Raw genomic sequence first — 18,183 nt, forward strand, 5'->3', positions numbered from 1 at the left:
GTGTGTTTGTGGATCTGCATAAATCAACACATGCACTTGCACATACACACACGCACACACGCACACTCACTCACAGTGGTGAAATGTTGAAGGGTCATTCAGTTTTATGTATTTTTTCTTTCTTTTTCCAGAATCCTAATGACTATAATGGAATTTTGACAGTACACAGCCATGCTTTCAGATTTGATGAATGAGTAAACAAGTTGCTGATTAAATATTAGTTTCAAATATTTACTCCAAATCCAATCGGTCAGTAACGGTCATGAATGTGTAGCTGGCCACTCAGAAGTGGTTTGAAATAACTTTACCAACAGTTTTCTGTAGAGCACTTCAATGCTAATGGAAAAGTTCAGGGGAGGAGAAATGGTTAGGTTTGGTTCACACCACAGAAGCACACACCAACTCACTTCCTCCTTGGGCTGTCTAAGAAAGCCGGATCGTGTAGTGAACGAGAAGGTGGGCGGCCAGAGTAGTTTATAGAAGGTTACATGAGCATGTTTATTGGTTTGGCACTGTTGGAGGATGCCTTGGAGGGGTCCTACAGGGCCGACCACAGGGCAGGTGTGTGCTGTTGGAGTAACTCTGTTCAAATCTGTCCTCTACCCATCGGACCCACAGAGCACTGAGGATGGAGGTTTCTATGTTCAGTTTAGGACGAGGAGAAGAAAACAGAAAGGGGTGATTTGAATCCCATAGCATTAGCAGGGTTTTCAGCCATGTTTCATGGACGTTGGCATTTGTATTGGCATTTCCCCAGGCACGGCCTGGCCTTTCAGCACTTCTCAGAAGGGTACAGATTTAAACGAAAGAAGCCCTTCCTCTATAAAGGCTGTTTATGTGCTTAAGATGCTCCTGGAAACAATAAAGAGATTCCCCATCTGTTCTTTTGTTCTTTCGTCCCATTCCTAGAGAGGCTCAATAGGCAAGATCAGCTTGAAGTACTTGAGGATGGCATCCTGTTTGGCTCATGAAGCTGAGAAACATAACTACATTCATTATATACTTCCCGTTGAGCCTTTTTAAGCCTTTTTAAACACTTGAAGTATGAAATCAGAGGCACAATTGAGTTCCCTTCAACACTGTCTACGACAAACACTATATCATGACAGACAAGCGGCCTCTCTCCTCCCCGTCTTCGCCGCGTGGCCCCTTCGACACCCAGCAGTATCCCTCAGGTCGTACCTGTTCATGCTTGCTGAGGCGGGTCTTGTTGTGGATGTCTGAGGAGATCAGGTTGAACTGGTGCTTCTCTGCCAGAGTCTTCAGAAGGATCACCACCGTCCTGCTGCCACACTTCCCCACGCGGTTGTACACCACCTGGCTGGGAAACGGTAGGATCTGGAGGGACACACACACACACACACGCCCACACAAACAAAGGAAAAGTATCTTAGTACAAACGTTCTGTCTTTCTGGAGGAAAAGGGGAGTGTTAAGAGGAAAATAATGATGTTTATGTACATGTGTGCACAGGGTAAGCAGCACATTCTGGCATGAGGGTCAACAGTGTTGGGACAGGGGTGTGAGAAGGAAAACAAACCCTTCCAGTTTACGAGAGAGAGAGAGAGAGAGAGAGAGAGAGAGAGAGAGAGAGAGAGAGAGAGAGAGAGAGAGAGAGAGAGAGAGAGAGAGGGGGGGGGGGGAGTAAATAGAAAATAAAGGATTGAGAAAGAGTACGAAAACGAGAGAGGAAGAGATAAGGACATAAAGTATCATCTTGAGAACAGGCAGTCGCCTTATCAATGATGCCCTTCCTGTTTTGCGAAATAGCTTTTACAGGAAGTCGACTGTTGATAAACAGTGTTCAGTAAAACTATCTGTGTTATTTGGCTTGAAGGTTGCTATCTTGAAAGAGTAGAGGAAAGAAAACTGGATGGATGTCTTTGTTTGCACAACTTGTGCTGACAGGCATGAGTCTGTGTCGTGCTAAATATCCTAATCTTGCTACAAAGTCACAGTTACCTTTCCTGTAGTATAGAAATATATAGAAGCTTTGCTTATATAAAGTGGTCTTCTGTTCAACCCTGGGGCCCAGATTATGTGTTTGGAGAACAATAATCTAGCGGTGAAAAATGACTGAGTCTGAGCCATCCTGTAACTGGAATTATAATATGATCAACTTTAACCCCCATCAACTCAACAGCCTCTAATTCAATCTCTACAGATATGCTCTTTTGGAGAAGAGGTTGTGACAGTTAAGAATGAGGAGGTCAGATGTTGGATGGTAGTCTTGGATGGCCGTGGAAAGTCCTCTGGAATGGTATTTACTAAGTAATCACAGACTCCACAGTTTATCGTGTCATAATAAGGATGATGAGACACATGCTTTGTTTGCATGAATATATTTATATTGTCACAAAATTAGAAATAAATGTATGAAGTCGTTTTCTAGTCTGATGTATAAAACACTACTGAATTGCAGATGGGAATAATCATGAGAGTGAATTGATGCATCACAGCACAAAGCAGGAATTCAATCTATTACAATTCAACTGTTAAATTGATTTGATTGCCTCCTTCATAGATCTCTATTCTGTAAGAAAAAAGAACTGTGTGAGTGTGCGCATAGAAATATTCAGTCAATATCTCTTTACCGACGCAGAGATGTTCTGTTGTTATTGTTTAATGTAAAATTGTATCCTTCAGTGTCAGATTATTATTGTGAAAATTATTTGCTTGCAGACAGTAAACTTTCTTTCTTACACACAGGGAGCATCTGCAGTAGATTCTGGAAACTAAATGAAGTGCACAGGGTTATGATTCAGCTTCAGCTGGTTTGAATTAGCACTGTTCTGTTTTCATATCTCTGTGTGTGCATGTGTTCATGTGTGTGTGTGTGTTACTGTATACCGTATATGTGTGTGTGTTTCATCCTTCCCTTGACAGGAAGCACTATGTGGACAACCCAGTCAGGACATGTTGGATGTGCTCGCCGCTTCCTCCTCTTAACCTCCACCCACCTCGTCTCTCAGCCAGACACAGAGAGTGCTTCCCACTTTTAGGGGGTTGGTTTTTCTTTACGCTCTCATTTCTGTGAAGCATTTCTAATCTAATCATGTTTGTAATCTCACAATCAAAACATTATCATCTTACATTAAACTCACTCTCTGCCATAGATGGTTAAGATGAATTAGCTGTCTCTTCTAAATCTAGCTCAGTTTCAGGTTAACATCAGAAGATAGCTTGATGACAGGCATGGTCCATTCAGCGTTAGCTGCATTAGCATGATTTCTCCAGCCTGCAGGGGTTACCATAATGACAGATGGCTAACGGTCTCTCGCTAACATTAGTGGCTAATGCAGTATTAACTCAGTATGCCTCTGTTCTGAGTTGGGACCACACGGGGCTTAGCTAACCTATTAAGCTGTCTGATGTGATTCCACTGGTATCTTCTGTCACACTTTGATCTAAGAAGCAGAAAGAAAAAAAGGGGATGAACCAATGTGGCGGCCAGTCTCCTACGCAACTCCACCAGACTGGCTGTAAGGATTCCGTGACCAGAGAAGATAAATGGAACCCCCCCAAAACGTCATGAACCGGGAGTTGAGATGTGACATTTGTGTATACTCAACTTGATAAAATAGCCGCCGTTTTAGACAAGAGCGCCAAAGGATGTCTCCATTATGACTGATATAATTCTATTATAGCCACTGTGTTTGAACAAGGTGGTTAAAATTCATGACTCTTTCTGCCGCAGGACACAAGCCAGCTGTTCCTGTCCCTGTTTGACCAGACTAATGTGGAGATCGTTTGGCGCTTTTGAGAAGTCTCTTCCACAGTGTCTTCAACTAGGCTTACCACTAGCAAACAAACATGGCTGCTGATATCATTTTGTAGGTTGGAAGCAAAGCAACACAATTCTAAACACAATTCACCAAACCTGTGTGAGGCAAGAGCAGACTTCTATCAGATACCAATCACACATCCAGAATGTTCTCATTATCGAGGGCCTCTGTTCTTACAGATGACATAGCTTCTTGTCATTCACCTCTGGGTTGAGCTGGCCAAAACGACAAACAGGCATTTTCCAAACAAGCGCATAACAGACAAACATAGTCCAGATGTTTGCTCAGACCTAATCCGAACAGTTGCTTGGGTTTGTCTAAACAGATACCAAGCCATATGGACTCAAAATATGGACTAAAATACTTGTGGTCACAACGCGCACAGAAGGCCTAAGCTAAAACCAGTCTCGCCACAGATACTGCTGTAGATATGAGTAGCATACGAAACAACACACAGTAATTAATGTTGCAAGTTGGAGCGGCAAAACGGTCTAAACCAGGGCAGGATAGGATAGGAGGTGAGGGGGAAGACTGGAGGGTGGAGGAGAGACGGATTGAAGAGTAGACAGATGCAGCTGTACAGACACAAGGCCTCTGTGTGTGTGTGTGTGTGTGTGTTTGTATGTGTGAGTGTGGATAGTGTAGAGCAGAGGTCTATTTGGTATTTAGAGTGAGTTCACACACAACTCCTCCAGACAGACAGACCTAACCCTTATCCTGCCTGGCAATCTCACACAGGGCAACACATCACAGAGACTGAGGGAGGGAGAAAAATACCAAAAAAAGAAAGAAAGAAGTCGAGAAAGAACAAGATAAATCCAAGGAACAGATTTTACAGAGAGGGAAGTCATCACACAGCTTGGGACAAGAGACAGATTGAGCGATATAGAGAAAGAAGATAAAGTTATTACCCTTGGGGCTGGTGGTCCGTGGTCATCTAAATACGTGGACTCACCTGTGAAGAGAAGATGAAGATTATTATTGGAGCGTAATTAACCAATGAACTACGTGGCTGCAGCCAAGCAATCGACATTACAGTGAATGTTCTGTAAAGTTAATAGAAACTGAGCGAAATGTGCACACATGGTCCTCCATGATCGCCCTTCTATGTCAGGTGCGAGAAAATTGTTTCAAAATGGTTCAAGTTGAAAAACGACACAAACGGCAGGTGTCACTTCAGTCCAAATCCTCCAACTTGCAGCCACAACAATAGTCAATAGGCCCGCAGAGCTTCCCCAGAGGGCTCCTCGGTCACGATCCCTCTAAGAAAAACAGACCAGCCTTTACAGCCACATAAAGTGTGGGAATGTCATCATGAGTGAGCCACGGCCCATTCATACAGTATCTACCACTGTGGGGCTGTTTCATCTTGGGACAAAGGGGCCCTTTCAAGACTCGGCTCACACTGAGGATCTATGCTCTCCTTTCAGCCCGCTCTCCAACTCCAGGCCCAGGCTCTAGACAGCGGCCTTTTCTTCTCCTGCACGCGAAGCCTGTCCAGAGACACTGAGGCGCTATACTTCCCATCATCTCTACAACATTCAGAGAGGAGTAGGGGAGAGAGGCATCAAGAGAGGGAGTGAATAAGAGAGTTGAGAAAAAGAGAGAGAGAGTGAGGGAGAGAGCGAGGGAGAGAGAGAGGGAGGGAGAGAGTGAGGGAGAGAGAGAGAGTGAGGAGAGAGTGAGAGAGAGGGAGAGAGTGAGGTAGAGAGAGTGAGGGAGAGAGAGAGTAAGGGAGAGACTGAGAGTGAGGGAGAGAGAGTGAGGGAGAGGGAGACAGTGTGTTGAATCTGTGAGGGAGAGGAGAGACAGAGACAGTGAGAGAAAGAGTGGGGAGAAAAGGAAAGAGATGAAGAGCGATAAGGGGGAGAAATGTTGTGTAAAAGAGAAATATATACCACATGTAGAAATATACAAAATATAGAAACTAATTGAGCAGTGGAGAATTTATCGTCAATGGTAAACTGATGGGTAAATAATCAAATAAATATGTTGGCTGTAAAAAATGTTTCTCTCTGCAAGACCACACTTTACCCTTTTTTTTATGAGATCGTGTTCAGCATGGTAAGACGTGGTGCTTTTTTTAAGTACTGTTTATGCTTTCTGATATGAATGTTTGGTGTCTGGGCAATCAGTCATGTTGTCAGATACAATCTAGGTTTATGTGGCTTGGCTTCAGATTGGCACACACTCTTGAATGCACACACACACACACACACTGTTCTATGCGAACCCAGAGGTTCATTAATTCTTCAGACGCTAAACTGCATTAATGCTTAAACAGCTGCACTACAATCACCATGTACAGACACACACATATCCTTTACAGTATTACATAATATTTTAGACATGGATCTTGAGGAGTGCTGTGAGAAGCTTAGGTTAGCAGATGGCGCAGAGGCATTTCAGGTCGTGACAGGGTGGGGGAAACGAAAGGCAAACATCTTAGTTCCTCCCTGTCATCTATCATGACCGACCCCCTGTGTGTGGTTCTAATTAGTCTGCTGGATTGGAACTAATTCTAATTCCAGTGCACAGCAGAAGCTCATAAACATGGGCAATTACCTTCCACCTCCACCACCCATTAGGAGAGCTAGAGAAAGAAAAATAGATGAGAGACATTGTGGGAGAGAGAGAGAGAGATGGAGAGAGGAAGGAAGAGAGACTGAGAGAAATGACACATTTGGTATGGTTGATATGGTTGAGTTGACCATGAGAAATAAACAGAGGTTAAGGGGTGTGGCCAGAGATCACAGCTTGAACGTCTGTAGGTCAAAACGACTCCAGGAAACGCATTCAACTTTGATCCCTGCCCGTGGGTTACTGAGGGGTCAGTGTGTGTGTGTGTGTGTGTTTCTGTATGTGCATGCTCAGCGGGGTATGCATATGGAAGTGGCTAAATGGTTAATGGGATTAGCGTGTCATGGGATCCACAAGCCTGCAGGGGAGCAGCTGAAGAGGAAGAACACCGCAATGTGACGCTTAACCAGACCTGCATCCTGCACACCACACCATACCACACCAGACCAGACCTGCATCCTGCACACCACACACCACACCACACCATACCACACCAGACCAGACCAGACCTGCATCCTGCACACCACACACCACACCACACCAGACCTGCATCCTGCACACCACACCACACCACACCAGACCTGCATCCTGCACACCACACCACACCACACCAGACCTGCATCCTGCACACCATACCACACCACACCAGACCTGCATCCTGCACACCAGACCTGCATCCTGCACACCACACCATACCACACCAGACCAGACCTGCATCCTGCACACCAGACCCCACCAGACCTGCATCCTGCACACCACACCAGACCAGACCAGACCTGCATCCTGCACACCACACCACACCAGACCAGACCTGCATCCTGCACACCACACCAGACAAGACCTGCATCCTGCACACCAGACCCCACCAGACCTGCATCCTGCACACCACACCAGACCAGACCAGACCTGCATCCTGCACACCACACCAGACCAGACCAGACCTGCATCCTGCACACCAGACCCCACCAGACCTGCATCCTGCACACCACACCAGACCCCACCAGACCTGCATCCTGCACACCACACCAGACCAGACCAGACCTGCATCCTGCACACCACACCACACCAGACCAGACCTGCATCCTGCACACCACACCAGACCAGACCTGCATCCTGCACACCAGACCCCACCAGACCTGCATCCTGCACACCAGACCCCACCAGACCTGCATCCTGCACACCACACCAGACCCCACCAGACCTGCATCCTGCACACCACACCAGACCAGACCAGACCTGCATCCTGCACACCACACCACACCAGACCAGACCTGCATCCTGCACACCAGACCTGCATCCTGCACACCACACCATACCACACCAGACCAGACCAGACCTGCATCCTGCACACCAGACCCCACCAGACCTGCATCCTGCACACCACACCAGACCAGACCAGACCTGCATCCTGCACACCACACCACACCACACCAGACCAGACCTGCATCCTGCACACCACACCACACCAGACAAGACCTGCATCCTGCACATCAGACCCCACCAGACCTGCATCCTGCACACCACACCAGACCAGACCAGACCTGCATCCTGCACACCACACCAGACCAGACCAGACCTGCATCCTGCACACCAGACCCCACCAGACCTGCATCCTGCACACCACACCAGACCCCACCAGACCTGCATCCTGCACACCACACCAGACCAGACCAGACCTGCATCCTGCACACCACACCACACCAGACCTGCATCCTGCACACCACACCAGACCAGACCTGCATCCTGCACACCAGACCCCACCAGACCTGCATCCTGCACACCACACCACACCAGACCTGCATCCTGCACACCACACCACACCACACCAGACCACACCACACCAGACCACACCAGACCACACCAGACCTGCATCCTGCACACCACACCACACCAGACCACACCAGACCAGACCTGCATCCTGCACACCAGACCACACCAGACCTGCGTCCTGCACACCACACCATACCATACCATACCACACCACACCACACCAGACCACACCAGACCTGCATCCTGCACACCACACCACACACCACACCACACCAGACCAGACCTGCATCCTGCACACCAGACCACACCAGACCAGACCTGCATCCTGCACACCACACACCACACCACACCAGACCTGCACACCAGACCAGACCACACCATACCACACCACACCAGACCCAGACCTGCATCCTGCACACCACACCAGACCACACCAGACCACACCAGACCTGCATCCTGCACACCAGACCACACCAGACCAGCATCCTGCACACCACACCAGACCACACCACACCAGACCACACCAGACCACACCAGACCTGCATCCTGCACACCACACCACACACCAGACCAGACTAGACCTGCATCCTGCACACCAGACCACACCAGACCAGACCTGCATCCTGCACACCACACACCACACCAGACCTGCACACCAGACCACACCATACCACACCACACCACACCACACCAGACCCAGACCTGCATCCTGCACACCACACCAGACCACACCAGACCACACCAGACCACACCAGACCTGCATCCTGCACACCACACCACACCAGACCACACCAGACCACACCAGACCTGCATCCTGCACACCAGACCACACCAGACCAGCATCCTGCACACCACACCAGACCACACCAGACCACATCAGACCACACCAGACCTGCATCCTGCACACCACACCACACACCAGACCAGACCAGACCTGCATCCTGCACACCAGACCACACCAGACCAGACCTGCACACCACACCACACCCAGACCTGCATCCTGCACACCACACCACACCAGACCACACCAGACCACACCAGACCACACCAGACCTGCATCCTGCACACCACACCAGACCACACCAGACCACACCAGACCTGCATCCTGCACACCACACCACACCAGACCACACCAGACCAGACCAGACCTGCATCCTGCACACCATACCACACCAGACCAGGACCAAGCCAGCAACTGGAATCTGTGTCATTTTACCACATATAAAGAATATGACAAATATGATCTAACATTGTACACACACTATTCACTAGTTAGTGAATGGAATGTGTGGTTACAGTTACGCAAGTGTTAGGGTGTAAGTCTGTGCAAGTACATCTTCTGTTCTGTGGTGGTGTGCTGTTTGTACAGCCATGCATTGTGCACCACCTTCTTGCCTCCAGGGATTATTAACTTGAAGTTCATCTTGATATGCTTGTCAGAGAGTTTCAGCAAGGATCCACAGGGCTCAGTGCCCAGCAAACCCGTACCCAGCCAGGAACAACCCAAACCTGGCCCGGTTTCAGCCTCTGCTGCCTCTCTGGGTTCTGGAGCTTAGTACCTCGTTAGGGCAAATTAACACCTCCACCCATTAGCCCCTCTGCCAGCTGGGCCCGGGGAGGGTCAAAGGTCAGATTCCCAGACTCTGGGTGCACTCAGAAATGTGCCACACTATCAGGAAGTTTTTGAGAAAAACAGGAGCAAGATCCTGTTGTGTTGGTAGAGACATGAGAGTTATGTGTTCAAGTCCCTAGCAGGGTTACAAAAAGGTTAGCAAAAGACACTGATGAACTTATAGCGTGACAGAAAAAGATGGAGACACAGGGAAATAAACTGCAAGACAACAGAATTATTTTTTGTAGAAGCTCAAAAAGAGGGGTTTATATCTGCCTGCAAATCGTAAATCAACACTGCCACAAAATCACAGTGTGCCTCTGCTTGATAAACATAAAAGACAGTCAGGAGCTCGTTAAGTCTTTGAGCTTTCCAAACATTTTTACAAGTGAAACAACAGTGATCTACAGGAACTATTCCCTGAGGCCATGCTGAAACATCCCTCAGGGTGCTGGAATTTTCCCTCCGGACTTGGCCCCAGTCAGGAATGCTACAGTAACTTTGGGAATTTCATAAACATGTACTTAGAGCATAAACCGTTTCATTTGCTTTATGAAATTGGTGACTTAGCTAAGTAGGGCTTAGAGAAAGAACATCCCAGAATAGGTGAGGGGGAGGAGGGGGGGGGGGGAAACACACAGGGAACGACTGCTGTGACACCGAGCGCAACTAAGACACGACATTGAAAGTCAGGGCCTTTACTTCGCATCAGGGTCCAACCTGCCAAGTCTGAAACACTGATACGGAACATTCCGGAAGGCAACGGAGAGTTCTAAAACCTCCTGCACCACAATGGGGGATTCCTGAGGAGGCTTCTGACTACAGGATGTTATGTCTTACCACATTTCTTACCACATGCAGTGTCACTCCTTGAATTCTGGGTTTTGGAGAGTGTGTGTGTCAGGAGTCAGTGAATAGATTAGACTATTCTTCATCACTATAACCAGTTTGGTATAAAAACACACCCTACTCCAGTCAAACACATGCTTAGAACTTCACAACAGTCACATAAATGTGCTGTATATTACAAGGATGGCTGTGCAGCTATGTCCAAATGCAAACAAGCCCTGGTTTGAGAGACAGTAAATGTGTGGTTGTGTGTCTGAGTGAATGTGTATTCTAGGCCTGTGTGTGTGCATGTCTGTATGTGTACAATATGTGTGTTTGTGTGTTTTTGTGGTTACATACATGCATGCCTGTCAGTCTGCCATCATGTGTGTGTGTGAGCATGTGTGTGTGGGTGTGGTCACACAGCCCTTTGATTTGGAGAGTGGGAGTGGCCCACCATTAAGACTCGTGGCTGGAACCATCTCTGTAATTATAAGGGGGAGAGTTAGGGTCTCCACCCACTCTGTAGAGCTCTGGTTCACGTGCTTTCACCCTGGTGGCCAGACAGAGTACTACAGGTGAGGACCTGGTTGGGACTGCAAATGCTGTGTTGTTACAGGTGGATTGAGAAGGAACAGTAGCATAGCACTGTGGAACGCTGCTTAGCATTGAGAACACTGCGGGTCCCCAACATTCTGTTAAGACAGAATGGACAGTGTTCCAGCAACACTCCTAGAATTGTCTGTTAGAATGGACAGTGTTCCATACATATCCTTATTTGTATGAATAGACACTGTTCTAAACATAGACTTAGCTTGTCTTTTGTAGTAGAAGGGTGATCTTCTTCTTTGCAGCTGGATAAAACATAATAATTCTAATAGATTCCCACTCCTGTCTGAAACATGTAAAGGTCAAGAACTCTTGCTTCAGTCATATAGCACACCCCACAAAACAAACTCATGCACACTATGCACAACATGAGTACACACACACCCATACACACACCACAATGAGGTAAGGAAAGCACAAGGGGAGTTCGGGCAGTATCATCATGCAATTTGTGGACACCCACACACACACACACACTCGCACACACACCAGGGCCTTGCTAAACAGATTATCCAAAAAACTGGAACTAAACACACATTCTGTGGATCAGAGAGGTCTGGAAAAACCATGACTGGAAGTGAAACAACGGAGAATGATTGGGTGTGGATCTGTCAGGTTGAGGACAGACCACAGACAAAGGAAGATAAGCAATGTTAAAAACACTGAAACACACCCTTGTTGTTTAAGGCGGGGGAGGGGGGTGGGGGGTAGAGGAGGGGGGGTGTGTATGTTGGACATGAAGGCTCCAGTAGACCAGTGGCTGAACCTCCCATGGAAGTCAAGGGCCAACTAGTAGCAACACTGTGCAGATTGCAGACTTCATTTGAGATACAGCTGTGAATGATGGAGAGGCTGTGGAGTTCAGTGTTCATAGAGGATATATATATAACTGATACTGTATGACCCCTGAACACAAGTTCTAAAATAGCAGGAACATTCTTCCAGACGCTTGGTTTCTTACAAAAAAAACTAGATCTAAAGGAACAAACAGACATCCATGCTTGTTGAGTGAGACTTGCCAAAGTCATCCGGTGTGTCAAATCACCAAGGTAAGCCTTGTCAAGTGAATCAAATTGAGACCAAATCAAGTTGAGTCAGGCGAGTTACGCCAAGCTAATTAAATCAAGAGAGTCAAGTGAATCAAGTCAAGTCAATTGAATGAAGTCTAGTGAATCAAATCATTTGAGCTGCTTGGCCACATGACTGTGAACCCCGTCACCCTGCCTGTTACCCTAAGGTGATGGCAGAGAACCCAGAGAGAGCGGGGGATTTCAGTCTTTTGGAGAAGTGACTCCTGGATGGAGGAAGACAGAGTGCTGGTCTGTTCTGCCTCTGTTCCCAGTCTGCCACCGTTGCCAGACGCCAGGAGAAGGGGTATATTATGGGCTGTTTTACTTGTGTAATCCGTTCAGGGGAAGTACTGCTCCTGGGGCCTCTTCTCACTTTGACTTCGTTTTTCTTCCCTTTTTTAACTTTTCCACCAAATCAAGCAATGATTTTGACCCCCCTTTGACTACCTCCCACTGCTCTCCCCACACCGGGACAAGTGCTGCACAGTCAGCAGTGTCTTTACAGAGACCAATGACACTGAAAGGAGATGGGATGTGTATGATTTGCCTCCCAACACCTATATGACTGACCTTTTGGTTTTAGTGCAGTGGGTGAAGACAAATCAAGGGATTTTGAAAGTATGTAACAGTATTTGCTAATTGTTATTGATTCAGCCTTGCCCTGACCCCAGAAGGCCTATTTCAACACGAGACACAACGAAGACTGAACAATCCCTTCTTGACCCTAATGGTAAATGGTAAATGGACTGCATTTATATAGCGCTTTTCTACCTTAACGGCACTCAAAGCGCTTTACAATGTTTTGCCTCTCATTCACCCATTCATACTCTCACTCACACATACCGACGGCAGCGAGCTACCATGCAAGGCGCCGGCCTGCCAATCGGGAGCATCGGGACCCTAATGATGTCACTGACCTGCAGTCACGGAGACCAATCACACAGTAGATCCACACACAGAGCACTGACACAGGAAACATTGTCCTTCCTGCTATGGAAGATTTCCTCTTCCAATCACAAGTCTAAAACCTCCCACTATTTCCCCAGAAGCCACGAGTGTCACACACACAGGTCAGGAAGTCCGGCCAGCGTAACAAGATGTCAGAGAACACAAATCTAACTTTTGTCACTTCCTGTTTGAAGGCTCCAAGTTTACTGAGTGGTACGTACCTCGTCTGGGTGTGCGGACGTGTGGACGGCCCGTCAGCTCTCTGGCTAGCCTGTCCTTGTGGACTAAGAGACTGCCCACTGGCGGCCTGAGAGACCAGTGAAATTTCTCAAACACCCCTACGAAAAGAAGCCAAATGGAACGACCCTTTAATCCATATTGGTAAAATAAAGTTATTCTTTAGACAAATAGCATTACATTTAAATGTGTTGTGTGCTATGGTATTTTGTAAGCTACAATAAAGTACTGTTATAACCCACATGGGTAATAAAAGTTGCATTGTATCTTACAGTAAAATGGTTTCAAATCTCGTACAATAAAAACGTTCTCCTGCACAATGGCGCCGCGATGGATGGCAGAGTAAGAATAGGCCTTGCTAATGACATTGAAGGCCTACTGAATACCGAAGGCCTTAGTGCAATAACAACAGCTAAGCCTCCGTAAACTGAAAGCCAGCCCATTAAACTTCAACCACAATGGGACGACCTCACAACAACATGGCCTCAGTTGCTTAACACAGACTCTAAACACACGACGAGCCATATAAAAACAAACCCGACGTACTGAAATGTGACAAAATAACTACAGTAACAATGGGAAGAGGGGGCTGAGAGATTGAGGGAGAACATAGCAACAGATAGCTGTTTGGAGTGATACAGTGGGCGGCCATCTTGTGCACAGCTAGAATTCTAGTTTTGGAGGGAAAATATGTGGCAAACTTTTGACCGTCTTTTGAGCTGTTGCATGGTTCACTATCCACCTACCCCCTGAAATATCTTCCAGCCAATCTCTCCGTTCAAACAAGTCTCTCTGGAGGCTATCCTAAAATAACTCATCGAGCTCACACTAAGGATAGAAGACTCATTTGAAAGGCAATAAACTAAATAAAGCACTACTGTATTGGACATGTTTGGGCACAGTACAGGCCCTTTGACTGTGCTTCTCATCCCTGTTAAATAGTTTTTGAAAGCATCTCTCTCTCTCTCTCAGGCTACATTTGCATCTTATGCAAGGTTTTCCCATCATCCCCCCCCACTCCTCTATTCCTCTTCTCCTCCGCTACTCTCCACCTCCTCCCTCACCTTTCACCCACCTCCCTCCACTCGTCCTGAGTAGCCTACTTACCAGCTTCCCTCACCCCCAACCCCATTCCCAACCCGTGCCTAGCTCCATTTGTGGTCTCAGCACCCTGTTTCCATGGCAGCCAGCACAAACCAGGAAGTGTGCGTCCTGTGAAATGTCACACCTGCCTGCTATGAACTTGGACCTTTGCAAACACCCTAACAGAAGTCAGGTTAGCAACCTAGTCTACAGCAGCCTCCCTTGTAGTATGCTGTCTCCATGGAAGGCCCTCTGGAAGCACTTAGCTCCGCGGAGGATAAAACCGTACAGCTAATACAACCTGGTATTACAGATTCCTTTCATCATGAAGGCAATGAAAAGAAATGCCAGCTGTGGGAAACATTGTTCTCCATTTCCCTGTTTCTCTTTTTCTCTTTTACTATAAATCTCTCTCTCTCCTGTGGTCCTGTGGAGAGGATTCTACAGTCCCTGGACACACAATGGGAAAGGTCCACAACCACAGGCTCCTGCTACTGTACAGCACTGTCCTGTATGTGACTTCAGCCTGGGCTGTCCTCTCATTAGATTCCTGCAGATTCTCTCTCTCTTTTTACACACACACACACACACACACACACACACACACACACACACACACACACACACACACACACACACACACACACACACTTCCGACATTTCCCAGTGTGTTATGTGCATCACCGTCCTCCCAGGACAAGTAAAAAAGAGGAGGAAGAGAGGAAGTGAGGAGGAGAGGAGAAGAGGTGGAGCAAAGGAGAAGAGGGGGGGGAGTCCAAACTTAATATGGGAGCAGAGAAAACTACTGGCTGGCAGTGGTGACTCAGAATCCCTGAGGGGTGGTCATGTGACATAAGATAAGGTTCAGAAAAAACAGCTGTACAGTACGACAAAACTGTTGTATAGTATGAGAGAAGGAAGGGAGAACAGAGAGACAAATAGAGGGGGGAGAAAGATATAAAGAATGACAAAGAAGTTAGAGAGAAGGAGAGAGAAGGAGAGAGGAGAGAGTGCAAAAGAGAAACAGAGGGAGAGAACACACAAAGCCAGAGTAAGTGGATGAGTAATTTAAGTCTTGCACCTTTCTACACCTCACCTTCCAACAAAGTACTACCCTTCTCTGCAACCTGTAGTGGACCACACATGACCAAACAGACAAGGCCTGGTGACTCACAGACACTCAGCTAGGAACAGCAGCTCAGAAGATTAAAGGTCAAACTACTTCAACTGGTTTCTACGGTAAACATACCCCATTACAACACTGCCCAATGTTAGGGAAAGAACTAACGTCTATGTAGCTAAATGAACCGCAGCATACCACAATGTCATGATATAGGCCATGTAAAGGTGTGTTAAAGTCTTCAGCACGGTGGCTGGACGACTGATCAGGTTTAACAGCTTCCTGACAGGCTGCCTTCGCAGGCACACACACATTCTGTACACACACACACTCGTGCTTGCTCACACACACATTAATGTTCCCTCACAAACACACACACACAGGCACACACACACACACACACGCACAGCTGGAGCAGCTGTGTGGAACCACACCGTCTCTGGAGTGGAGGAGATGAAAGGAGGTGGTGTTATTGGGGACATGAGGTCAACACGCGGTGTGCACGCGTGTGTGCACGCGTGTGTGCACGCGTGTGTGCGCATCCTCCTAATCCCCTGACAGACTATATCAGGCTCTTCAGAGTGCGAAAAAGGAAACAAAACACACATCCATACGTAGTGCTGTGTAGTGAGTATAACTCTCTCTGTTCATCAGTCTCGTATACACTTGTGTTTGTGTGTGCGTGTGTTGTCTTTCCTACCACATCATCATCGTCTCAGCGACAACTTTTCTCCTGACCAGTGGTTATTACTATGGAATGACTATCCTCATCCAAGCCATAATTCTCATCCTCTCGTTCTCTTTTCCCCTCCTCTCTTTCTTTTTCTTTCTCTGTCCTTCCCTCTCCTTCTCCCTCTCTTCTCTTCCCCCTCTCTTTTTTCTTTCCCCTCTCCTCTCTCCTTCTCTGTCTCTTCCCCTCCCTCCCTAGGTTTCCATACAACAGCAGTGCCCCTTAATACGACCCAGTTGACATGATGCCAGCATGTTCTGCGTGTGTGCGTGAATGTCTGTGTGTACCTGCGTGTGCATGGGCCTGCCTGCGTGCGTGTGTGTTTTCACAAAAAACCCGCACCTCTTCCCTAATTACACAGTGGATCCAAGCAGAGCCCTAGTCTGCATCTATCATCTCACATAAATACTCCTGCAACGGAAGCATCAGTCCGGGGTGGTAGCGGTCAGCAGTACTGGTCAGCAGTACCGGTCAGTGCCAGGTTACACCACAATGGGAATGTAGACCCCTCCCTTGTACAGTGGTCACTGCTTTTTTTAGTTCAGTTTTGTTAAACTGTGTGTGTTTGTGGAGGAGATGCAGTGTGTGAGAGAGAGAGAGAGAGAGAGAGAGAGAGAGAGCAGGAAAGAGAGAGAGATCCTTTGTGTGTGTGTGAGTGTCTCATGGTGGCCCATACCAGAAGTCACCGGATGTGCGCACTGAAGTGGACCACCTGGTACCCCAATGACATCATCTCAAAACCTCCTGAGATTTTACACACACACACACACACACACACACACACACACACACACACACACACACACACACACACACACACACACACACACACACACACACACACACACAGACTGCCTCCTGCCTTCCTCTCTAAGTTTCATATAAAGTCCATGTGTTCTCCATATGTTGGCATGTGTTTTTATATTCCAAAATGGAGATCTGTTGAGGGCAACCTGAGCCACAACCTCCCTGTCCCCCGCTGGTAAAGAGAACGGGAACAAGGGTTTAGCCGCGTAAACAAACGTAGCTTAGTGGTCTTCAACTTCAACCTCCATCTCCAACTTTTTTTGCAACAAAAGTTAAAAGACAAACAACAGAGAGAGTGATGGGTGTTGAGAGAAAGGGGGAGAGACAGGAAGACAGAGAGAGAGCGGGAGAGAGTTAGTTCACACAGACTCCCACAGACAGGGGCCAAAAAGCAATGACCGTGGACTTTCTTACTTCTGTCTTCATGATGGGTGTTAATGTAGACAGAAACTCACACATTTAGCATCAACGAAAACCTCAACAGATCAACTAAACTTGGGACGGAATCTGCAGCATCACCCCCCCCATCCCTCTTCTGTAACAGCAGGTGCTCCGTGCTTCAGAAGGCTCTCTACCGAGAGCACGCTGACGCACTGGGATGCCCTGAAGCGTCACACCACTCTCCACCCCCTCAGCACATGTGGTCTAGCACAGCTAGGCCAGCTAGCACACACCCCTTGGGCCCCTTAAAAGCAGCTGAGAGCTTTAGCCGTGAAGCAAACAAAACCATGCACAGTTAAGAGGTGAAGACGTCCCCTTAGACAATGACGTCATGAGAAGCTAACGTACTGCTTTGGCTGAGGATGAAGAAAATAAGCGGGTACGGCAAATCTTTAGGATTAGCCTATTGTTTGGATCAGGCTGAGAGCAGGATGATGGGGGTAACGCAGCCATTTTGGACACTCTGAGGTCCAGCAGACGAGGTCTTCATGGATGAGCTCATGGAGGAAACAGCGGCAGACTACACACTGGCACAGTAGCAAGAGCACTTCTCAAATCAACCAT

The 18,183-nt window shown here is 47.6% G+C and overlaps 1 protein-coding gene across 1 annotated transcript in view; it reads right to left on the reverse strand.

The window, feature by feature from the left end:
* usta (uronyl 2-sulfotransferase a) overlaps positions 1-18,183 on the reverse strand; it is a 46,324-nt gene that overhangs the window by 10,627 nt on the left and 17,514 nt on the right. Inside the window, exons 2-3 of the mRNA XM_062468061.1 lie at positions 4,696-4,739; positions 1,183-1,338 (exon numbers count right to left, since the gene is read on the reverse strand). Coding sequence (XP_062324045.1) covers positions 1,183-1,338; positions 4,696-4,739 — 200 coding nt within the window. The remainder of the gene's footprint in view (positions 1-1,182; positions 1,339-4,695; positions 4,740-18,183) is intronic.

This window comes from Osmerus eperlanus, chromosome 8 (assembly GCF_963692335.1).
Source record: "Osmerus eperlanus chromosome 8, fOsmEpe2.1, whole genome shotgun sequence".
Taxonomy (NCBI): Eukaryota; Metazoa; Chordata; class Actinopteri; order Osmeriformes; family Osmeridae; genus Osmerus; species Osmerus eperlanus.